The 25,142-nt window shown below is 54.2% G+C and overlaps 1 protein-coding gene across 4 annotated transcripts in view; it reads right to left on the bottom strand.

Annotated features, from left to right (window-relative positions):
* Positions 1–24,941, bottom strand: part of FOXP4 (forkhead box P4) — a 55,701-nt gene extending 30,760 nt beyond the window's left edge. For all 4 annotated transcript variants that reach the window (XM_084220469.1, XM_084220471.1, XM_084220470.1 and 1 more), the window contains exons 1-2: positions 24,819–24,941; positions 5,573–5,786 (exon numbers count right to left, since the gene is read on the bottom strand). In XM_084220469.1, coding sequence (XP_084076595.1) covers positions 5,573–5,770 — 198 coding nt within the window. In that variant the 5' untranslated portion in view covers positions 5,771–5,786; positions 24,819–24,941. The remainder of the gene's footprint in view (positions 1–5,572; positions 5,787–24,818) is intronic.
* Between the last annotated feature and the right edge of the window lie 201 nt (positions 24,942–25,142).

Below are 25,142 nucleotides of genomic sequence, written 5' to 3'. Positions count from 1 at the left end.
TCCTTGGGGCTGAGGAGGTGGGGAGCAGGAGGAAGAGCTTCCCTGCAAGAGCAGAGGGGATTTTACCTCTGTGAACCAGAGGGAAAATGATAAAATGTATAAATAAAATAAATAAATATATCTAAAATATAAAAATAAAAAATATAAATAAAAACGAATATATAAATATATACTAAATATAAAAATATATATAAATATATACTAAATATAAAAATATATATAAAACATATAAAATATATTATATAAAACATATAAAAATATATAATCTATATTTTTATATATTTTATATATTATATGTCTACTTTATATATTATATATAAAATATATAAATGAAATATATATTTTATATGTATATATAAAATATATAAAAATATATAAATAAAACTAATATATAAATATATAAAATATATATTATATAAAATATATAAATATATAATATTATATATAATATATATAATATTATATATATTATGTTTTATTATTTTTATATATTATATATAATAGAGAGAGAGATATATAAATATATATATAAAATATAAGTATATAAAATATATATAATATATATAAAATATATATAAAATATATATAAATATATATATAAAATATATATATAAAAATATATATAAATATATATAAATAAAAACTAAGCCATATCCCAGTGCCTGCTGTTATCCAGGAGTCATCAGCACATCAGCCAGAATGGAGAGGGAATTTCTTGTGTCACCAAATGACCCCAGAAAATGTCCCAGACACAGCCAGGGCTGCTTTGGCTCTGCCCTCCCACCCAGCCCACCTGGGGATTATCCTGATTTTTCCTCTCCAGACCCCAGCAAGGGCAGATTTTGGCTGATTTTTACCTTTCCCATGGTAAACACCACAAACTGCCCTTTCTGCCATGAGGAAACACCAGGAAAAAAAACCCCAAACCAAACCTGGAATAGCCCAGGGAGAGCTGGGACAGCCCAGCCTGGATCAGTGTGGGATTGATCCTCATCCCTGCCTTTTTCTCCTCAAAACTGCCCCAGCAGAGCCTCCCTGAGCTCTCCTGGTTGGGAAGAAATGGATGAGGAGCTCCAAAAAATAAAAAATTTGGAGAGCAGGGAGACATCCATGGTCATCTGAAAAGGAGGAGCCACAGCCTCTCCCCCCCAAAAAAATCAACCCAAAATAATCCCAGGAGAAAGGAAAATCTCGCTTGGGGTATTTGGAAGTGCCTCATTGACCAGATATTTCACTTTATGAGGAGGGAGTTTTTAATTCCAGCTGGGAAGAGCTGCCCAAAGTCAGCTGAGGGGTTTTCCACCTGGATCAGAGCTTTATAAGGTGTTTTACCTTCCAAAAAGAGGCAAAAAAACCACCTGAAAAATTCCATTACAGCGAGAACTTTGCATGGGAAGAGGGAGGAAGGGAATTTTTATCTTCCCTTTTCCCTCTGATCCTTTTGGAGGGTGGAGAGAGGTTGGGAAGGGCTGAAAAAAAAAAATGGTGAAAAAAAAAAAAAAAGGAAGATTTTTTACACTAACCTCATAAAAATGACATCGTCACATTCCAGAATTAGAGCCATTAAAACAACACACAGGGATATTTTTAGCTGGATATTAACAGTAAATGATGCCACATTGAGGAGCACTTCCACCAGCCCAGCCCTGGCCTCGCTTAACCAGAACCAAATGGCTCCAAGAGATCCAAAAGAGCAAAAAAAATGACACAATTCCTCACAGGGAAATGGAAAAAAAAATTTAAAAATGCCTTTTTACACCCAGCTCTGTGTCTGTGGCCCAGCCCCAGCTGCTCTGCCCTGCTCCAGTGCTCCTGGATTTTATTCCTGATTCCTCAATCCTCACAGGTGAGGGGTTAAACCCAGCCCTGCTAATTAAGAGGACAAGGAACACCCTCCTGACAATCCCACCCCATGGAAAAAAAGGGGAAAAAACAGGAAAAAAGGGGGAGAAAAAGGGAAAAAAGTATGAAAAAAAGGAGGAAGAAAAGGGGGGAAAAAAGGAAAAACTGCTCCTGCATTTGTCCTCAGTGAAATATTAAATATGAATCAGGGGAGTGAAGAGAGAGATGAGTTTCACTTAAGTGCTCTGGCCTCGTTTTTATCTTAAATACCCTAATAATAGAGGATTACACAATATATTTGAGATGTGATCACATGTTTTATGGAATGGTATCTCTCCCAGGGCAGCAAAGTGCCTCTCCTCCCCCTCCACACCCTTCCCCAACTCCCAAAAAAGTCCTGTTCGCTCCTTCTCCAAAACAAGCCTTATTTTTGTTTATTCCTCCCCGTTCCTTTGACGTCTGTCTGCAGCAGGCTGCGATTTTTGGGGTATTTTTTGCACCAGAAAACAACCCCAGAGCAGCTGGATTTTCCAGCTGGCTCCTCTTCCATGGATTTAGAGATGGAAGGAGCTCCTGTGGGCTGCCAGGCTCAGGGATTGCCCCTTGCTCCTCCCAGGACATCGGATTTGGGTTCTCCACGTGGAGCCCTGCTGTGTCTGCAAGGATCTCCTCCCATCCTCTTCCTCCATTCCCTGCACCCCAAACCGGCAGGGACCCCCTCTCCCTGCACCCCATGGATTCAAACACCAGCTGCTGGATAAAAGCTGGAATTCTTTGCAGCAATCCAGCAAAAAAAAACCAGCCTGGAAAGCCCCAAATCGTTGCTGAGCAGCACTTTATTCCTGCTCCTAAAAAACCAGAGGATTCCCCCACCACAGGGATGTGCCACCCCCATCACCTTATGCCTCCTTCCCTTTTCCTTCCCTTTTCCTTCCCTTTTCCTTCCCTTTTCCTTCCCTTTTCCTTTCCTTTTCCTTTCCTTTTCCTTTCCTTTTCCTTTCCTTTTCCTTTCCTTTCCTTTCCTTTCCTTTCCTTTCCTTTCCTTTCCTTTCCTTTCCTTTCCTTTCCTTTCCTTTCCTTTCCTTTCCTTTCCTTTCCTTTCCTTTCCTTTCCTTTCCTTTCCTTTCCTTTCCTTTCCTTTCCTTTCCTTTCCTTTCCTTTCCTTTCCTTTCCTTTCCTTTCCTTTCCTTTCCTTTCCTTTCCTTTCCTTTCCTTTCCTTTCCTTTCCTTTCCTTTCCTTTCCCCTTCCCTTCCCTTCCCTTCCCTTCCCTTCCCTTCCCTTCCCTTCCCTTCCCTTCCCTTCCCTTCCCTTCCCTTCCCTTCCCTTCCCTTCCCTTCCCTTCCCTTCCCTTCCCTTCCCTTTCCCCTTTTCTTTCCCCTTTTCTCCTTTCCCATTTTTCCTTTCCCTTTTTCCTTTCCCTTTTCCTTTCCCCCTTTTCCTTTTCCTTTTCCCTTTCCCCTTTCCCCTTTTCCCTTTCCCTTTCCCCTTTTCTCCTTTCCCATTTTTCCTTTCCCCTTTTCCTTTCCCCTTTCCTCTTTCCTCTTTTCCTTTCCCCTTTCCCCTTTTCTCCTTTCCCATTTTTCCTTTCCCCTTTTCCCTTTTCTCCTTTCCCATTTTCCTTTCCCCTTTTCCCTTTTCTCCTTTCCCATTTTTCCTTTCCCCTTTTCCCTTTTCTCCTTTCCCATTTTTCCTTTCCCCTTTTCCCCTTTTCTCCTTTCCCATTTTTCCTTTCCCCTTTTCCTTTCCCCTTTCCTTTTCCCCTTTCCTTTCTCCCCCAGGAATTCCAGGAGGATCCAGCCACGTTCCCACAGCAACAGCAGGGACAGGGGGGGGGTCCCGGGCCGGGGGCTGCCCCCGGTGCCCCCGGGCCACCTCTCCCCTCCCCAGCCCCTGCACAAAGCTGCCGGGAGCTATTGAGGCTTTTCAGCCCTGCCCGAGCATTGAAATGCAGGGATTGAACCCCGGGGCTGCCGAGAGGGAGGGAGAGGAGGAGGAGGAGGAGGGAGGAAGGGGAGGGGGATGCCCTGTCCACACCCCCCAGGCTCTCCCCTTCCCGGGGAAGTGGCGTGGATTGGGGAGGATGAGGATGGATGGGAGGATGGGTGGATGGATGGGTGGATGGATGGGTGGATGGATGGATGGATGGATGGATGGATGAGGGAATGTTGAGAGCTGGATGACAATCCTTGCTCCAGGGACACCCCAAAACAAGGTCCCTGAGCACCCCACAACACCCCCTGGCCTCAATATCCTGCCCACCTCGAGGCAGCAGCCTGGGAGAGCAGCTTTAAGCCAAAAATTCCCTGCAAAGACCTGTCTGGCCTCACTCTTGTAAAAGCAGTGAGGTGACAAGCACTGGAAAAGGTCAAATCTGGGCACAAATGGAATCTGGGCACAGAAATGCCCCCAGACACAGAGGATGGAACGAGGGCTCCCAGCCCTGCAGGCTTCCTAAGGTTTCTTGGGGGGATTTCATAAATCCCAAGGAGAACCAGGATGGAGTGCTGCCATTCCAGGATGAGGGAAGAGCCCAGCCATCCAAGAACCCGGGGAGAACGCTGGATGCTCCCGGGGATGGAGCAAAGCCTCCATCAAGCACCTAATTGTCCAAAACTCCCGCTGTGGGGACATTTATTCCTGACCCCAGCTGGTGCTCAGCCTGCTCCCTGAAGCAGGAAGATGGATCATCCTCAGGATAAATCCTCCCCCTTCCCCAGGTGCTGGGGCTGGAGGTGTCACTTGGGTTTTATTTTTTTTTGGAAGTTCACCAATCCCACATGCCAGCCAACTTCCCAGCAGGAGAAACACCAGGGGGGTGAAATGAAACATCAGCACCCACGAGGACGAAAAACCCGATTTTCTGCAGGGGATCTCCCATCTCACAGCCACGATTTGCATCTTTTTGGCTGGGGGGGGGGCAGGGATCTCCCGTTATCCGCTGGAATTCCGGGAAGGAGAGCAGGCAGCTCCTCAGAGGGCACTGGCAGCAGCATTACACGCATGATTACCCTTTGGATGCGGGGAACAGGGGCTTAGCGGCGTGCGGAACGCCTGTTATCCAGGTAATGGATTTACAGCACTCCCTACTAAAGTATCAGACACAGCAATTTTTTACAGCTTTCACGCTGGAATTTATGGCTCAGGGAGGCGATCTCCGTACGAGGCGAGGGATCATTGCCTTATTTAGTAGCCGAGCAGGGAAATTGATGCTTTTTTGCCAAAGTTTGTTTGGAAAGGTAAGCTGCAGGCACGTCCCCGGGGCTGTGTGTGGCAGGGGACACGTGTGGCTACCCCAGGGGCACATCCAGAGCTGCTGCACACACATGTCACTGTCACACATGTCCTGGGCCACGTGGGTGAGGATCAATCTCCAGGAGCCCCTAGAATGGGAAAGCAGCTCCTGGAAAACCAAAATCCTCTCAGGCAGGACCTGCTCCTGGTGTTAGGGCCGAGGTTTCTGGTGTGCCAGCCCCTCGGATTGATGGGGGGCAGAGCAGGCAGGAAGAAAGCAGCAAACTCCCAAGGGATGTGGGACAAGGACAAACCCCTCTGCTTCCCAAGGGATGTGGGACAAGGACAAGCCCTCGATTTTTGGGACACGAATGGCCAAACCTGGCGCAACCCAACCCCGAGCGCGCATCGCGGCCAAACCCGACGCCGTCCCCAAGCCCCATCCTCGCAGGACCCCTGAGCCAGGCTGGAAGGAACAGGCTGAATGACCCGAATTACCTGCTGCTGCTGGAAGTGCAGGAGCTCCACGGGGCTCATCTCTCCGTTGGCCTCGGCTCCGGCGGCTCCGTCGCGGCCGCCGCCCCCGGGGCCGCCGCCGCTGCCGCCGCCGCCATCGGGCTGATTGCTCAGGCTGCTCACCCCGTTCTGCGCCGAGGGCGTGGAGCGGATCGTCTCCGAGGCAGATTCAACCATCATGACTCGCTAGCAGGACCTAAAGAGGGGAGAGGAGAGCCTGAGAACGGGGACGGGGCTGAGAGCGCTGATCCCGGTGGGATGGCGCGGTGAACCGGTGTTGGGGTTTAGGTGTGTTTGGTTTGCCCCAAAAAATAAATGTGGGGCTGCTGCAAACACGGTGCACGTCCCTAGGCAAAGCAAGTGCGACCCAGTCCTTAGGAAAACTCACAGTTCCAGCTTTCCCTGAGCCTGGTGCAAGGCACAGAGCTCCAGAAATCCGTTTGTTTTCCCCAAATCCCATGGTGAGAGCACTCCCGAAGCACCAGTGAGACCCAGAGAACCTGCACCTCGTATTCCACCCTGAAAAATCCTAACAAAGTCGAAACGTTCCCTCCAAGTGCTTCATCTCCCAGCAAACCACCGCTTCCCAGCTGGAAAAACCAGCTGGCAGAAGGTGTCAGGCTGAGGAAACCCAAAGGAACGACAGAGCTGGGATATGGGAACGAGAGCCTGTTGGAAAATCCTTCCCTTCTCCCAGTTTTTGCTCAGTGGGCTCAGATCAGTGGCAGGTTGGTGGTTGTGAGGCTGAGGGTGCCTTTTTCCGGGAGAAACTCCTGGATTTGGGCTGGCACTGGAGCAAACAGGACCAGCTCACCCAGCACCGGTCCCTGCCACATCCAGCTGGTGCCACATCCAGCCCCGACACAGAAAAGTGGCAGCACAGAATCCACCCAGGAGCGAGGGTCTCTCCCTCCTTCCCAACACAGGTTTTCCTCTGTGGAAAAGCAGTTTTATTTCCAAGCCCTCCATCCCACCAGCACGGGCTCGGCGCTCACCCGCCGCCGCTCGCGGAGTTTGTAACAAGATGGGAACAAAACCAGAGAGATGGGATGAAAAAACACCACCCTCCCTTTCTCTTTCCACCCTCTTTTCTTCCCTATTTCCCCCCTCCACACCCCAAAAGGCAGCGAGACGAACCAGGAACAACATAATTGCTGAAATGTGGCGTGTAATAATCGCTATTCAGGGGCTGATCATTCATATTAAACAGGGAGCAGCGAGCTGCTCATTTGCATGTTGGAGATTATCTGCATTTCAAAAGTCATTTCCGCAGGGGATATGAGTGACATCCATTCCCAAGGGGAGCTCCTGGCTCCCTCCCACTGTCCCAGGGCTCTGGGGGTGACACACCGGTGGCTGTGGGACAGCTCAAGGTTAAGGGGATTACTGGGATTTGGGTTCCCAAGGATGGGATGCTCACGGGATGCTGCCTCAGCAGCAAAAATCTGGAATAAACCCCTCACCTTTTTCCTTTAAACTACATTATTTCCTTCCCCACTTTGAATTTCAAGGATTCTAAGTTCAGAAATATGAAATTATTGCTGCTCCTGTTCCCATTTTCCCTCTGAAATCCACGAGGCCCCACGGGGAACGCTTCGTGTCCGACACTCCAACGGCATCACCAGGGTCAGAAACTCATCAGGATTCCAGCGGGGATTTGACTTTTACATGGAGAACAGGAATATCCAGAGTTACAACAGGAAGTATTAAAAAAGGGAAAAAAAAAAAATAAAGACAGTTTTGGAAAGGATATAAAACTTTCCTGGCTTGGGGCATAAACTGGAGTTTAACTGTTGGGAATTAGGAGGAAATCTCTGCTGGTGGAGGAGCCGTGGGCTCGCTCTGGTGGTTCCAGCCCCTGCCAGAGGCGGGATGCTGGAGCAGATTCCTGCAGCCCGGGTGATTCCCAGAGCTGGGGACACCGGGCCAGCTGAGTTCCCTCTCCAAGTCCTGTAAAACTCCACTTCCCATTCCCAAACCCCTCTGGGATGCTGGAGTGTCTGGGATCCCGACAACGCTGCTGCGAGGGAAGTCATAAAAGAAAGTCATCATCATCATAATGGAAATATTTCCATTCCTATAAAAAGTACAAAACCTTAAAGAAAAAAAAAAAGGGGGGAGGAAAAAAAATAAAAACGAAGCCGATGTCTGCGAGGTTATAAAGTGGATTTAAATTAGGAACAAGCACTTTTCCAGCCAGGACGGATCTGGGATGAGTGGGAAGAGCAGAGCGGGGCTGAACGATGCCAGAGCACACGTGCAGCCCTGCACAGAGCCGGGAGGGATCCGCAGCATCCCAGCTCCTGCTGCTCATCCCTGGCAGTTCAAACAGGAGCAGTGTTCCAGGGATTCTCCTGCACGGCATCCAGGGGGGCTCGGCAGGATCAGACCTTCCCCCAGGCAGAGAGGCAGGGACGGTGCCCAGACAGTCAGCGGGAAGATCCAACAACACCCACATCCAGAGGGAAAGGGTGGGTTTGGTTAAAAGGGGAGGGAGGAGCCCCCTCCAACGGCAACAGCAACAGAAGCTGCACAAATGGATCGTTAATTACCATTAATTATCATTTCAGACTCGCTGAACCACCGCTCTGCGTTTTTTGTTCCCCCCTTTTATCCAACCACGCACCTTCCGCAGGACAAAGGGAAGGAAACGGAGAATTACAAACGGAGCAACGAATCCCCCTGCCTTCGGCAGGACCATATGGCAACGAGGGTGTATTAATTACCGTGGCTTTTAATTAACAATTGCTTCATCTGAGCAGTAACATTTCCCTGACATCCCCCGACTCGCCGCTAACCTGCGCGGAGCGGAGCGCGCTCCATCCCAGTCATCAATCCCGGTTTATTGACATCCATCCCTCCCGCAAACAGGCACCATCCCAGGGTTTTCCAATTAACACCTCCGCACTCTCTAATTAGCGCAATTAACAGGCTGATGGATGCCCGGAGCTTCCCTGGGAGGGAGGGGCTTGGAGCAGGGGCTGGGGATGTGGCTCCCACCGCGTGTGCCACGATTCCCGTGGGAACACCATGCCAGGGAGCCTGGCACTGCCAGGGAGCCTTCCAGAAGGGAAGGATGAACATGGAGGTGACCAAAACCATGGGCTCGAAGCAATGGATGTGGGATTTTAAGAGCAAATGAAGCAGTGATTCCCCCCACAGAAAAACTCCCAAGGAATTTTGGGCCATCCAGACCTGTCCGAAACAACGTCACTGCTCCACCTGATTCCAAGGACAGGAGAATTCTGTGGCCCTTCCCAGCTCCCAGTGCCTGCTGGAACAGCCACAGCCACACCACGAGCTCCTCAGAAACCACAGCCCAACACCAACCTCAGCAGCTTTCCCTGTTTCTCCTTCTCCTCATCACCGCAGCTCTGGCATTTTGGGCTGCCTTTCATGGGCCACACACACACCCAGTGCCACCTCCACCCTGCTGTCCCTGTCCTCGAGTCCCCATCCCAACCATGGGGGTTACCCTGCCCTGAGTGTCCCCAGCCACAAACTCCAAGAGCTCCTAAACCATCGGAGGGAGGGATGAGGAATAACGCCGCTGGGAAAACTCCCCCATCACATCTCCACGGGGCAGCACAGGTGATGACACACAAACTGACACTGAGACGTTCCAGAGGCTGCTCCCACCCCTCCCGCCACATCCCAGTCCCAAAGCAATATTCCAGAGTCATCCCAGTCCTAAAGCAATATTCCAGAGCCTTCCTCCCAGCTCCAGCCTGGCCAGGACACGGAGGGGAGCAGGCGGCCTCTCCCCTGGCTACCAGCAGATCCCAAAGGAGCACAGACTCAGCCAACCCCCACAGAGCCCTCAGAAATCTCCAGGATGCTCCTCTGCACAGCTGGAAGGAGAAGAGGACTCAGGAAAGCTGGATCCCAGGCACTGGATCTGCTCCCAGCTACGGAAAGTTGAGCAACCTGCCCGTCCTGCTCCGGCACCGCGAGGCTTTAGGAAGCGGCTGCTAATCCTAAAAGGCTTCGCTGGAAGAGAAGCAGCAGCCCAGGATTGCTCCAAGAGTGGCTTTTTACCCTTTAATTAACACATAAACACATGGAAATGTGGAAAGGGGATTAAAATAAAAGTCTGGGGGAGCTGAGACGGATCCGGAGCATTACTGTAAATTAGAAGATATTTAAGGAACCAGGGACCGGCTAAGCCCAGGCACTGCTTTAATGGGATCTCACCTCTGGGCACTTTCATCTCCCACTTTCATCTCGCTCCCAGCAACTTCTTTGGGAAGAGCCAACCTCTGGTGCTTCACCTTCACCCCCTGGCTCTCCTCACCTGCCTCGCTGCCGGCCCAGCCCAGCTACACTCATGGGCACCAGGGACTGGCAGGCAGGGATGGCCACAGCCAGGTTCTCCTCCTCCCAAAAATCAGGGATCCTTGGAGAGCACCTGGAGGTGTGAGGACTCCAGCATGGGAAACCCTGGGATGGTTCCTGTGCTCCTGGCAAGCCCCACCTGCCTCTCCAAAATCTGCCACCCCCGGAGCATCCCTTGCTCTCCAGAGCTGCCCCAAGTGCAGCCAACCCCACAGGGGATCCCAGAGACACCAACGCCTGCCTGGCACCTCTCCCATTCCCTTCCCAGCTTCGAGGAATACAAAACCCCTCCCAGAGTGGGTGTGGGGCTGGCTGGAGGTGGCCAGGCCGGGGTTGGGACCGCGGGGCTGCTGCTCCATCCTGGAGCACGTGCCGGGCTGCCCCATCCTGCTCCATCCCTGCTTCCCTCGCTGTGCTCTTGAAAAGATTAAAAAAAAAAGGAACCCCACTCCATCTCATTAAGAAAGTAAACACAAGAGCCGTCTAAGTGTCTAATTAAGCTTCTAATTAGTCCCTGCTTGTTACTAATGCAAATTAGATTACGCCGCTTAACTACAGCATGTCCACAACACCCTTGTTAATTGCGGCCTTTTGAAATTAAATTACTCCCTAATTAGCATATCAAAGCCATTGATTCGGAGCCAGGAAAGATGAGGGCAGGAGGAAGCCTAACGCCAAGTTTTGTTAATCAGGGACGTCTAATTAAATAGTGACGTGGAGCACGGGGCTCCCACCTCGCTGCTCCGGAGCCGGCACACGTGGGGACCCGGGGGCAGCCCCTCGCTGGGTGCTGGGGGTCTCTGCACCCACCACGGGTCACTGCTGGGGTGAGGGAGCAGCCTGTGGGCCAGGCTGCAGGCCCACCACCTGTGTGCCATCAGGTGGGGATGCAGGTCTGGTACCCACATCCCACTGAGCCAGGATGAAGGTTTGGTACCCAAACCCCATCAGGCTGGGATGCAGGTCTGGTACCCACGTCCCACTGAGCCAGGATGAAGGTTTGGTACCCAAACCCCATCAGGTGGGGATGCAGGTCTGGTACCCACGTCCCACTGAGCCAGGATGAAGGTTTGGTACCCAGGTCGCACTAGACAGGTCTGGTATCCACATCCCACTGAGCCAGGATGAAGGTTTGGTACCCAAACCCCATCAGGTGGGGATGCAGGTCTGGTACCCACATCCCACTGAGCCAGGATGAAGGTTTGGTACCCAAACACCATGAGGCTGGGATGCAGGTCTGGTATCCATGTTCCACTGAGCCAGGATGAAGGTTTGGTACCCATGTCCCACTAGACTGGGATGCAGGCCTGGTACCCACATCCCACTGAGCCAGGATGAAGGTTTGCTACCCATGTCCCACTAGATTGGGATGCAGGTCCAGAACTCCTGTCCCACCAGGTTGGGGTGCAGGTCTGGTACCCATGTCCTGGTGGGTTGGGATGCAGAACCAGAACCTGCGTCCCAGTGGGTCAGGATGAAGGTTTGGTACCCAAACTCCATCAGGTGTGGTTGAAGGTCCAACACCTGTGCCCCATCAGGTTGGGATGCAGGTCCAGAACCTGCTTCCCATCAGGTAGGGATGCAGGTTTGGTACCAGAGCCCCATCAGGTGTGGCTGAAGGTCCAATATACCTGTGCCCCATCAGGTTGGAAGGAAGGACCAGTTCCTGTGTCCCAGAGGGGCAGGATAAAGGTCTGGTACCAGTGCCCCATCAGGCTGGGATGCAGGAGCAGTACCTGTGTCCCAGGAGCAGTTCCTGTGTCCCATCATGCCAGGATACAGGTCTGGCACCTCTGTCCCATCAGTCTGGAATGCAGGCCCAGTGTCCAAATCCTGCAGGATTCCCACTGGGAGCAAGGCTGGGGGCACTCCCCAAAATCCAGCCAGCCCCTGTGGAGCCACATCAGCCACCACAGAGCCAGGTCCAGCCCTGCATCCCCTCATTTCTCATCCCCTTAAAAACTTGCTTTTCTTCAGCCCAACACGACCCAAATGGGGATTTAAAGACCCCCAAACTCCCTTCTGTGCACACGGATCAGGGTCACCCTCTCCCCAGCCCCAAAATCCTTAGTGACCCCACCCAAGAGCAGGAGGGGCCCCTGAGTGAGGACAGGTAGGGCTGGAAGAGCCCCTCACCTGTCAGATCCCAAACCCAGCTGGGCACAGAAGTGAGGGGACAGTGCAGGGCACAGGGGGAGGTGACAGCGGGGTGCTGACACCGAATCACCCCTTAGGGCACCAGACTGGGGGGACACATCCCCTCAGCATCCCTGAGGAGTCCTTGGATGGGACCCCCCCACCAAACCCCAGATCCTTCCCTCAAAGAAACCCCAAACCACCTCTCTGCTGTCATCTGGGTGATCCCCCAACACCTCCAACCCCAAATTCCCCACTGGACATCAGTGACAGAGCCACCAGGGAGGAGACTGGATCCAAAGGCAGAGCCACTCCAAGGAGAGAGAAAGTGAAGCCTAATTTTGAAGTTATTTCAATAACTTCCTGAATGACCCAGTTCTTCCCATTTTATAACTTTTCCTGAGGTTTTTTTCATGTTTTTTTTTTCTTTTTCTTTTTTTTTTTTTTTTTTTGTTTAAAGAGGTGGGAAGGGAAAAAAAAATAAAGGGACGAAGATTGGAAAAGTTTAATAGAGGGAGAAAAAGTCTATTAAAAAAAAAAAAATAAGGCAAGCAGCCTGTCTCAGGGGAAGAGCTGAAATATTAAAGAAAGGAAAATCGCTTCTCCGGCTGCCGAGCCAGGGCAGGAGAATGGAGCAGCTGGAAGAGCAGGAACGGGGCACTTTTAATTGAAAAAAAGGAGATTCAAATGAAATATCCAATATCCCCCGTTAAAGAAAGGAAGAAAGACGGACCTTGGCCGCTGAGAAATTGCTAAAAGCCCCAACTTTTCTTTCTCAGAAGTTATAGGAAAGAGGGATGAGAGAAAGGAAGGGAAAAAAGGGTCTTTCATCCGAGAGGAACTCAGGGGGAATGGAGGATGAGGGCGGGGAGAGAGAGCGAGAGCGAGAGCAAGTTTTATTCATTTATTTTATTTTATGAGATGAGTAAAAATAATATATTTAAAATAAAAAAAAAAAAAAAAAGAAAAGAAAAGGCCGAGTTTTATAATGTCCCAGTGTTTGGAAGCAGCGGAAGGGAGCGGAGAGGGGGGAAAGCAACTAAGAACAGAAGGGCCGGCTCCAACCACCCGCCGCACGAGCCTCTCTCCCAACGAGATTCAATTAATTGATAACAAGAGGCATCAAATTAATTTTTCAAGGATGTTAGATTTTGATGAAGGGAAAAATCTCTCTGATTTTAATCGGGGCGGCGTTTAAAAGGCATAAATGAATATCCCTTTCTAATCATCTGAGGCGCCGAGGAAGCACCAAGCGGTTAACGTGGAAATTCAAATCGTTTAATTGGGGAGGGGTGGGGGGGAAAAGAGGGGAGGTGGCCGTGGTGGGGGAAGGGGGCCCGGGGTTTTCTTTTTAAAGAGCTTTATGAAGAAATTATTTTTTTTTTAAAAATTATATTTCTTTCAAGCATCTCAGCTCTCCCCCTCCCCGTCCTTCTCCCAGCCCTGGAACGCAGCCGCACTTGGAAAAACCCATCTCAGAGCTTCTTTGCTTTTCAATAGAGACTGTTTCCCAGCACAATCTAATTAACAAAAATGATAATGAAGACGGTGGGGAAAAAATTTCAGATGGAACAAAATAAAAAAAAAAAAAACCTCCAAACTCTCAGAGGAAAAAAAACCCCAAACCCACGGGATAAGGTGAGATTCCCACCACGCACAACTCCCATCCCTCGCTCTGTGCTTCTACATGGGATGAGGGGTTTAGGATTTGGGATGAGGTTTTCAGAACAGTCCCCCCAAAATCCCATTAAAATAACTGCCAGCAGCTGGTGTGGGACAGAGCTGCATCCAACACAGCATCACCCACACCAGTTTTCCAAAGGTTTTTCCACCATCTCCCCATAAATCCCAGCTCACTTCAAGCCTCTCACACACACCCAGCACCCAGCTCACACTTTTTTTTTAAAACTCACACACTGGGGACACATCTCCCTGCTGCAAATCCCACCTGGAATTCCTGCTGCAGACAGCAGAGCCCTCATCCCACCTGGAGCACACGGAACGCTCCGGCCAAAATCTCCTCCGTGCCCGCCGTTCCCAGCCAGGATGGTCCCACACCTGCCTCCCAGAGCCTGGGACACCTGAGGAAGAGGAGGCATCTTCCTCTCGGATGGAGGCTCCAGGACACTGCCCTGTGGCAGTGAGGAAGAGCAGGGACACGGGGAAACGTCCCGACTCAATCCCTGGGAAGGCAAAAACTCCCAGAAAAGGGGAGCAAAATAAACCCCAAACTCCAGGAGTTCCCCCCTCCCCATCCCATCAGGAGAGGCTGCAAAGGGCAAGGATGGAGCCAGGGAGGAAGAAATGCCCTGGAGCAGGTGAGGGACACTCTGGAATGGGATGAGGAGCGATGCCAGGGCTCGGGCTCGGCCTCTCATGTCCTACCCCGAGCGAAATTTTCCAGCTGAGTTCGTGGGGAGTCGGACTGGAAGTTGCTAAAAGTCTCTCCTGGCCTTCAAATAATCCAGAGGGGAAGAAAAAACAGGCATGGTACCTATGGAGCAGCAGGGAGGAACTCGGATGCCACAAGTTTTCCCAGACTCCGTCGTATCTGTGCAAAAATTCATCCGGAAAAGGCTCTGGTGAATGCACTCCCCGATGCTTTCCACGGCAAATCCCATTTCTATGCAGGAAGAGGCCTGGTTTTCATCCAGAAATTATGCTGCTCATGAGGAGGGAGAAGAAAAAAGGCAGTGGGGGCGAGAACTATCCTCGGGCATTTTCAAACTCCTGGCCTGAAGTCCATTTTTCTTCGCATCCCGACCGGAGGCAGCGTGACCCGAGGCCGGCTCCGTCTCACAGCCCTGCCAGAGCCCAGCTCCACGCTTCCAAACAGCTTCCCTGATTTTATTCCTGCACAGCTTGGCTTCTCCACAGCCAGACTCAGCATCTCCTGGTTTCTCTGGGCACCTGCCACCCCCACGGAGCAAAGCCAGCCCCGCAGACGAACACGGCTCCTGACAGCTCGGCTGGGAACAACCCCGGAGATTTCTCCACTAAAATCTGGGAAGCAGCAGTGTTCAGCAGGGCTGTGCTGGAATCCTGCTCTGGGAATGCTGCTGGGTGCCCACCGAGGGGAGTGGGATGCTGCATTTAATATTTGAGGTGTTTGGGATGAGAGCACAAGAGGCAGGAACATCCCTTGGCTGCGGGAAGCGCTTCCCACCAGGACCCTGTGCTGAAGCACTGGGGTGCCCTTCTGGGTGTCACCTGGATGAGCCATGTCCAGCCACCACATCCTCTTCCCAGGAATGTCCTCTTCCCAGGAATGTCCTCTTCCCAGGAATGTCCTCTTCCCAGGAATGTCCCCCTCTCTGGCTCTTCCTGGGGAATCCGGGAGGCGGACAGATCCCACAGGGATGGCAGCAAACCTCTGCCACGGCTCCAGCGTCCCTCTGGATGCCAGCCTGGCACACAGGGAAGGGCTCTGGTCCCACAGCATCACTCCAGGGTCACACTCAGCACTCCCAGGTCGTGCTGATCCATCCAGGCTGCCAGGCATCCCCATGGCTCAGCGACAGCGGCATCTTCAAACCCAGCACATCCCTGCTGGACTGGGGGAAGTGAATCCATGTCCTGAATCCCTGCTCGTCCCAGGCAGTGCTTCCTCCTGGGAATGGTGAGATCCTGAAGCCCAGCTTCAGGGTGTCCTGGCCCCCAGGTGGCTGCTGCTGCTCCAGCTCTGTGGCCAAGGAAGCTCCCAGCACCTTCCCAGTGCCGTGGGACACAGAGCACCGTGCAAATCCCAGGGATTAGTCCCAGGAATTGGGCTCCCTCCACCCCTCCTAAAAATAACCCTCATCCTTTAAAAATATTAATTAATGATTCTCCAATTGCTGTCACCCCCCCTGCAGTCCTGGGGTCCTCTGAGCACCTCAGGGTGCTGGGGCAGGGAAGGGCTCGAGGTCCCTGGTGCTCACCTGGCTCCCAACGTGTCCCTGCCTGGTGTTGCCACCAGACAACTGGAAGCTGCTTTTTAAGGGGAAATCCAAAAACCCCCAGCTGAGGGCTCTGGCATGGGGTCACAGGTGAGGGTGCCCACCTCGGGCTGGGTGCCCACCCTCTCTGGGTGTCACCTTTGTCCCACGGCAGGCACAGCACAGCCCCCGAGTTCCCGCTGGCACAGCTCCTCCACAATCCAGTCACATCCTCTTCCCTCATCTCCTGTGAGACAGGGGCACACAGAACTGTCCCCAGACTGTCCCTGGGTGGGCAGAGAGCCCTGGCATCGCTCACTGCAGGACATGGGGCTGTCACAGGCAGGGTACCAGGCCAGGGGATGTCCCCCGTTGTCCCCAGACCAAAAATCATCACACCAAGATACAGAATCAGACAAGCTGTGAAGAGGACACAGCTGGGGACACCAAATCCCTCAGGGACATGAGCCACATCCGTGGCCCCGTGTCCCCCATGTCCTCCCCAGCCCCAGCACAGTCCTGCCCACTGCCAGTTTCCAACCCCCTATTATTATTCTAAACCTCCAGATAAACCCAGCAATTTGTGCTCCTTCCCACAACGACTCCCAGAGCTCTTGGGAAGGACCCAGAGTGGAAGGAGCTGTGTGTCCCCTCTGAGAGGACAGGGGTCTGTCCCTGCATCCTTTTCCAGAGGGATGGGCATGGCCCTGTCTCCATCTCAAATTTATAGCTGGGAATTCAGCAGCAGCGACGCTCCCGACGCATCCCCTGCTCCGGCATGCTGGGGACACGAGGGACCAGCCAGCACCGACCCCCAAACCACCCCCTCCCACTGCACTCCCAAAGGGAGCAGACTCTTCCTCAGGGAGGATTTTAAACCCCCAGCCCCACAGAGCAGGGGGATCTCTCCAGCATTCCTCCTTCCCAGGCACAACCCGCGCTGCTGGAGCCGGTGGGAAACCTGTGGGTGCAGGGATCAGGAGGGGTTTGGTTTGATCCATGGGTGCAGGGATGAGGAGGGGTTTGGTTTGATCCATGGGTGCAGGGATGAGGAGGGGTTTGGTTTGATCCATGGGCTGCTCCCACAGCTCCAAAGTCTGACCCAGATTTGGAGCCACGGCTCCACTTCCCAGGGAAAATGGAATTTGTTCAGTGGGAGCCCACCAGAATCAAGGGAAAGACTTGAAGGGATTTGGGAACAGCCCTGCCATGGATCCTTTTATGAATAAAACCTGGGCTAAAAGGAGAAGTGGGAATGACCCAGACAGGGCTGTGGGCTGCATCCAGAGGGTCCTGAGCATCCCCCAGGATGCAGAGCCCGGCCCCAAGACCCATCCCGTGGGAAAGGTCCGAGCTGGACCCTGCAGCACCTCTGGGTCTGACTTTGGGAAAGTCAAATCCCAGCTCCAGCCCAGATCCCACTCCTGTCACTTTGGAAAAAGGGATGGAGTGAAGGTAGTGCTGAGCCACGGGAGCAGAGCTCAGTCAGAATTCCCTTCCTGGGTTTTCTCTGACTCGCTCGTGCTCTCACCTCTCTCCCAGGATGGATTTTTGGACATTTCCCTTCACCTGTTTCGCTGCTCCCACCTCTCACAAAGCCAAAATTACAGAGATCTGCCCCAATTCTTCCTCTCCTTCACCTCCATGGGAGAACAAGAGCTCTGCTGCCAAACCCAGACCCCTGCAGCCCCCCTACAAACCCCTGGGGTCAGAGGGACAGGAATGGCTCCTGCCAGAGGGGCAGAACTGAGGAGGAAAACCCCAGACCATGAGTTCCAAGAGGCTGAGACAAACATGCTCCTCCTCCTCCTCCACTTGGGCAGAGCAGGGGATGGGGAGACCCTGCCCTGACCACAAACCCAACCCCATCCCAGCAGGACCCTGCTGCAGAAATGCAGGATAAAAATCCACCCAGGAAGCTGCAGGGAAAGCAGGTTGGGCTGTAAAGGAGAAATGTAAATTCTTGGGAAATAATCCCAGAGAAAGGCAAAGCTGGAGACTTTATAATCCCACCTGAATCCACCTCGGTAAAAATCCAGGGGTTTGCAGCTCTGCCTGGCCCAGCACATTTTCAAAATTAACATTTCCTGCCTCAAAACTTATGGAACACTTCTCCCCATGCCTTTATTTGCTCTTCCTCTGTTTTTAACAGGCCTGGTGATTCCGTGTTTCCCATCCCCATCCAAGTTACCCCACGCTCCAGGGAATTTCCCTCCCACTGCCAGGTCTGGCAGCATGCTGGAGGAAGGGACAACCTGCTGGGTGCCAGAAACCCTCCTGGGGACACAGAGCTCCTCAGCACCTCCCTCCCTGCCGGGACAAGGGACGCAGGAGAGCTCTCCTCCCTGCCCAGCACAAGGTCTCTGCCCAACATTCCTGCCCAAAACTCTGGATCCTCAACAAGGAACTTCAGCTCTGCCAGGTATCTCCTGCCACAAGTTGTCCCCTCATCCTGGGTGGCTCCTCCAAGCCCGTTGTGCCCACCCTGAGCCCCAAAAGCTTTTCCTGAGGCTGCGGTGGGGCACCTTTCACCCACCCTGGGATGTCCCCTGCCATCCCTGCCAGGCATTCCCTTCTCCCAGGAGCTGCAGGTGAAGAAGAGGTGAGTGACCCCAGCTCCAGGAGCACCCTCCCAGCAGCTCCAGGACCGTGTGAGCAAGGTTCCCTGTGCTGGAATCCCCATCCCAAGGGATGTGCCATGATCCTGGCATGGGATGGGAGGCAGAGCCGTGAGCCCAGTGCCAGCTCCAGGAGCACCAGCAGAAGGGCACTGGGGGCACAGCCCCACTCCCAGGCACGGCAGGCAGCCAGGAGAGGCAGGAATGTGAATCCAAGGGGCCTCCAGGTGGAAGGGAGTGCCGGGAATCCGGGATCACAGCTCATCCCTGGCTCCGCAGCACAGTCCTGGCCTCGTGTTCTGCACTAAGCCTCCAACCTCGAGCCCTCCTCCACTGCTCCCTCTTTTCCAGGGTAGCTTTTCCCAGTCCATGACAGCTCCTCCAAGGTGGGCCCATCCACATCCAGCTCCCAGACTTAGAATAAACAGCAAAAAGAAAATCACTCACCTAAAATCTACAGGTTGTGGAATAAAGCAGGACTCGGAGAAGGCAAGGGAAGGGTTTGGGATCAGAGCTGACAGATCCCGAGGGAGGCTGGCAGCGGGATGCTCAGCCAGGAACCTGGAATGGCACCGTTTGTGTGCCTCCATCAGCCTTGGAGCAGGGCAATCCCTGTGGATGAGCCCAGCTCTGGCCCAGGGCTGTCCCAAGGAGTCGTTCCTGAGCACCTGCCCCGGGCGAGCGGCTCCATGGCTGGGGGAACGGGAGCAGCATCTCCCCGAGCTGCCCAACACAACCTGACAGCCCCCAGAGCACAAACCCATCCCACTGGGGCTTCCTCCTCTTCCTTCTCCTCCTCCTCCTCCTGCTCCAGCCGGGGCCGTCCCGGCGCTCCCCAGCCCCATCTGCCCGTTCCAGCTCCGGAGGAGTTTTCCCAGTGAGGCAGAAAAAACCACTTCCAAATCACCTCCAAATCATCCCCCCTCATGGGATTTTTTTCCTTCTCTATCCCCTTAAATTATTTTGTGCACTTTCCCACGCTTTTGAAAGGAATCTTCCATCAAACCATTTTATTACCCCGACTTCAAACCCAGCGCGGAGCCCCGAGCAGAGCAAGGTGAGATTTCCTCCACATCCACCCTCTGCTCCTTTATTTATTCTCCCCTGGTTTTGCTGCCAACCTGGCTCTACAATCCAGGAGGAGGGACAGCTTCCACGGGAACACGCTGCCAACAGCTGCTGCCAACCTGCCAGGGCACGGAGCCGCCGGGAAGTGTCACCGGGGCTGGCAGCGCCGGCACCAGAACGCTCCACCCCAGAGAGACCCGGGCTGCAAACACAGCCTGGCTTTTCCTTAAAAATAAAATAAACCCCAGGAGAAAAGATCCAGACTCACACCAGGCTCCTTTCCCGCTGCCAACCCCGTGCCCGTGGCACAGGAATCCCTTAATGACTTCCCTGCAGCTCATCCCTGCAAAATAAACCGTGGCTTTGGATCCCTCCTCGTCTCCTCCTCTGCTGCTCCTGCCTCTCCCCTCTCCCTTTTCCCTGATGCCATTCCACTTCCAAACACGTTTTTGTCACGGGGCAGCCGGATCACCACAACACATTTCGTGCTGAGCCATGCCAGGAGCCGTTTAAATTAGGAAAAGTTTGTAAAAAACAAAAACAAACCCTCGAGCAGCGTCTTGGCTGGATTTCATCTCCCAAACACTTGGAGAGGGGGGGAGGAAAAAAAAAAAAAAAAAAAAAAAAAGATTAGGAAGTTTTTCAAGCTGTGCCCGGCCCCATCTTGATCTACAAGTTCTGTTTGACTTGAAAAGGTGCAGCACAAGGAGGTTTTGTAAGAGATAAAATGGGTGCAAGTCCTTGCCCTGAGCTGGCCCAGGAGCCAGCGCTGCTGGTCACAGCCCCACGGCCACTCAGGGGGCTCTGGGGCCACCCCAAGTGTCACCAGCTCCGTGCAGGGCCATGTCCCAGCCCCTGGGGTTATTTCTGAACCAGCTGCTCGCCCTGAGTCTCAATCAGGTGCATCCAGGAGTGGCTCAGGGAGGATTTTTTCACCTTCTGAGGCAAACACGTGGAAATTCCAAGCTCTGAGTGGTTTTATTTTCTCCCTTCTTCCTTCCCTCTCCTGCTCACAGAGCCAATCCCTCTGTGGGGAGATGCCCACGGAGCAGGACCGAGCTCCCCACCCTGCAGAATCCCCCTGTTCAGGCTGCAGGAACTGCAAACCAGAGAGGAAGGGACAGGAAATTTCAAGTTCCCACTTCCAGAAGTGGCAGGTGACGCCGAGGCGCCAGCGGGGTCATTTTGGGAGCGGAGCAAAAACCCCAGGGTGGCCCTGGAGGAGGAGGAGGTGGGATCCCCCCCTGCACCCAGAAACGGGGAACAACCTCTGGAGACCCCAAACCCACCTCGCCAGCCCCATCCCAGCGCTCTGCTGGGCTTCAAACCCGCGGGGATGAAGGGGGAAAAAAACCATCACAGCCCTTCCCGAAATAAGAGAATTTCCCCAAATCCTTCAGGCTCGCAAAGCGCACGGAGCCATAAATGTGTATGAGTTATAAACCCAGGGACCTCCGGGCTTCTCCTCCCGCCTTTCCCCGGTGGGAAGAATGAGCCTGTTCCCCTTGCCCCCCACCTTGCTGCCACAAAGGCAATCCCAACCCCACAACTCTCCCCCTCCGGCCCCGCTCCCCGCCGGAGCGACAAGAAAAGAGAGAAAAGCGTGGAAGGGGGGGGGTGAAAAAAAAAAAAAATCAAAGGAGAGAAAACTCTGAAAGGCAGAGCCCCCCGGCCCCTCCCCAGCCCCACAGCGAGACACAAACATCAGCAGACTCAAAGCATCCCCCGAGCCAGCGGCGGAAAAGAAAAGCTCCCGGGCTCTCCGGGCAGCAACTTCACAACTGAGTGCACTCGCATTCCTGCCGGGTTATTAGGAGAGAAAGGCCGAGGGCCCGAGGAGATATTTTAGTGTCACTCGGTTTTGTACATTGCACTGATTTTTTTTTTGTTGTTGTTGTTGTTGTTGTTTTCCGAAGGCTCCCTGCCCTTCCCTTTTCCAAAGGGGATGTAAAACCTACGGCTGCCTGGTTTCCAAGCAGGACAGCAGGGCTGGACACGGATTTTACAGATATTTTGGATATTCTCTGTTTCTCCAGCCCCTTCCCCACCTCCCCCAGCAGCAACTTTAATCCGTTTTATTCCACCTCGATCCGTTTGCTTTCCCCCCTCCCCACCCCTCGCCTCCTCCTTCCCTGACCCCGCTGGGCGACACATCCTGGGGTGCAGGGCTTGGGGGGGGATTTTCCACACTCATCCCATTCTCCTGCACTTTTTTCCCCCCATCAAATCCAACTTTGTGCTGCTCGGCGGTGCCAGTTTGGATTTTATATTTTACCTGCCAGCGATGCTCGATCCGGGAACGGGCGCACCCCCGTCCCCACAGTGAGAATCCCGTTAAAAAGGGGCTTTGGGATGGGGGAGATCCACAAAAAAAACACTCCCAGCAAATAGTAAATTAAAATTCCAGATGAAAATAAACGGGGAGCAGCTCAAAGCAGCAGTTCCCAGCATTATTTCTGGGAGATCCCGGGAGCAGAGGGCTCCGGGATCTTCTCCACTGCCCCCAATCCCACACCACAAAGGGCAGGAGAAGCCGGAGCCTCCCGGGGCTCCACAGCCCTGACAAAGCTCCCTGGTTTGGCACAGGGAATTCTGCCCCTTCTCCCCCACATTTTCCTCTTTCCCAGTTTGATTTAAGCGACCTGAAGGAGAAAAAAAATTAAATAAAAAGGGGGAGAGCAGAGTAATTTTTCCAAACCTGATTATTTCCTCCAGCCACCCGCTCCTGGCGCTTGTTAGATTTATTTTAGATGGACTTTAAGGTGGGGTGGCAATTAAAAAACAAAATTAAAATCCTTAATTTAGAGTCAAGATTCTGGAAAACCCTGAGACTTTGCTGTGTTTTAATCGAGGATGTGGGGAGGCATGAAAGGGAACACATCCCTGCCGACACCCGGGACCGGGTCACGCTGCCTGCGTGAGACACATGTTGGGTTGATTTAACATCAAATCCCTGCTCTCCACGGAACGTATTCCCCGTGTAAATTTTTAACACACCAGCAGAAATTTGTAAAAGTAAATCCTCCTTCTGGTTTGGGTTAAAAACAACCCAACCTTTTAATACAGAAACTAATAACAATTTTATTGTCTGCCCCACAGCTTTACGACACTCGCGGAGGAGTGAGGTCTTAATCCGATGGAAGTTGGGGTGGAGGGTGGGAAAAGGAAAATCTTGGGGTATCAAGTGATGGGGAGGGAAGAGCTGCCTGAAGCTGAGGAGTGATCCCAGGCAGGAATTCGGACACGAATTCCTCCAGGACTACATTAAGAGCAGCAGAAAACAAAAAAAAAAATAATAATCTCAGCGCAAGTTTTCCGAGCGGGCACTTCCCAACCACGACTCCCGGCAAAGTGGGGTTGGGGAATTATTCCCTCTTTCTCCTCCGCACATTTTTCATTTGTATTAAAAAGTGCACAGGAGGGAAAGGGGGGGAGACACGCGGCCCTTGGCTTGTTGGCGTTTTAACCGGGGAAAGAGAAACCAGCATCGCTCCCAAACCGAAAAAGAAAACCCAATTACGCTCCACTTGTTCTCTCCCATCCACACCTCCGAACGCGCCTGCCAACTCAAACCAGATTTCCTACACCCAAAGAAACATCCACGGCACTTCCCGGAGTGCCCTTTCCTCCCGGAGAGGGGGAGAGGGGAGAGCAGACAGAGGCGCATTTGTTTATCCCACGGAGGAGCGGGGAGAGGGAGCCGGCAAGAATAGAAATCCCTGAACTTTGCCAGCGCCGGGAGAGCATCGCAACGACGGCGGACACCGCGCTGGGAAGGGGATGTTGCCGGAGGCTGATCCAGGGCTCCGGGTGAGCCAGCACACGCTGTCTGCCCGGGAATTTCGGAACTCCCAGAAGACGATGCTCCGTAATAAAAACTCTTCCCGAACACGTTATCACTGCCGGTATCACCAGCAGCCGCTGCCGGCAGCGTCCCCGCTGAGCTCCCGCGGCACCGGGCATCGTGTCCTGGTTAGAGAGACCCCCCCCAAATCCTTGGAAAAGCCTCCCCAACCTCTCTCCCCGTCCAAACAAAGGCGCACGGAACCCCCGCAAACTTTGCAACCGGGTGAAACCCAGGCACGGGTGAGCCGCGGGGCAGCCGGCTGCCGTCAGCCCCTCCGGAATCCAAACCTGCGGGGGTTTCTCGGGAATATTCTCCAGCCCCATCCGAAGCCGTGCCTCGTCCTCCTCTCCCTCACCTTGCAGTCTGGGTTAGGGTTTTGGACGCGGCGCTGGATTTTCCCAGGGCGCGGCGGGAGCGACGGCCGGGCTGGCTGCAGGTTGTCGGGGACGGCGGCGGCTGCTTCTCCCAGGAATTGCAAAACTTGGGGCAGACTTACGGATTTCTCTCCAAGGAGGGAATCACAACCCCGGGCCCAAGCGGCGGCGGGTCGAGGCTGAGTTAAAATGTGATGGAGGAAGGGAAAAAAAGGGGGAAAAACCCACCCGAGCCCCTCCGGCAGCCGGAATTAAACCAAAACTGCCGGAGAGAAAGGAAAAGATGGGGAGGAAATGGGAAGCACCAACAAAGGGAGCGCTGGGGCGGCTGCAGGGCAGGGGCGGCCGGGCCCCCCCCCCACCCCGGTGCGCTGCCCCCTCGGGGGGTGCGGGACCCCCGAAGCGCCGGAGCGGAGGCGGGTCCGGATCCGGCACCGGCAGCGCGGCTGTGCCGGCGGCAGCGCAACTTTCCCGGGGCCCGACCCCCCCTCGCCGAGGGGGCTGCGACCCCCCCCCTCCCGGCTACCGGCCGCCCAAACGCCTCGGGGGCGGCGGCGACCCCCGCGCCCGCCCGGAGCGGGGCAGCCCGCACGCACCGGGACCCCCGCGCTGCTCGGGGCACCGCGGGACCCCCGCGCCCCCCCGGGAACCCCGCACGGCGATCCCCGAGCGCTCGGTGCCCCCCGCGCCCCGCCGAGCCCCGGCCCGCCCGCACCCCCGGCTCCCCCAGCGCCGGCCCCGCTCCCTTTGTCCGGGCGCCGTAACAAAACTTCCGAGCGCGGCGCGGCCGAGCGCGGGGCACGGCCCGCCGGGGGCAGCGAGGGGACGCGGGGGGGGGACACGGCCCGCGCCCCCCGCACCTGCCGGGGGGTCCCGCCCCGCGCCCCCTCCCCCGGGGACACCCGCGGACCCTCCCGCGCCGCTCGCACCCACCTGGTCGCGCCGATCGCCGGGCTCCGGGGCGGGCATGAGCCGCGCCGCTCCTTCCCCCCCCACCCCTGCACAGCCCTCCCCGCACCGGCACCTTCCCCAAACTTCGACGGGGCGGGCGCGGCGGGGCCGGAGCTCAGAGGCGGCGCGGCATGGCCGGGCGGGGGGCTCCGTGCGGCGGCGGCGGGGCCGCGCTGCGGAGCGGGGCCGTGCGGGGCTGGGCGCGGGGGGCGCGGGCAGCCGGGGCCGGCCGGGCCGTGGCCGCGCTCAGGTCCGGCTCGGCGCGGCGGCGGCGCGGGCGCGGCGGCGGCGCGGGGCGGGCGCCGG

Source organism: Fringilla coelebs (assembly GCF_963513975.1).
Source record: "Fringilla coelebs genome assembly, chromosome: 23".
Taxonomy (NCBI): Eukaryota; Metazoa; Chordata; class Aves; order Passeriformes; family Fringillidae; genus Fringilla; species Fringilla coelebs.
This window is presented reverse-complemented; position numbering and strand designations above follow the sequence as displayed.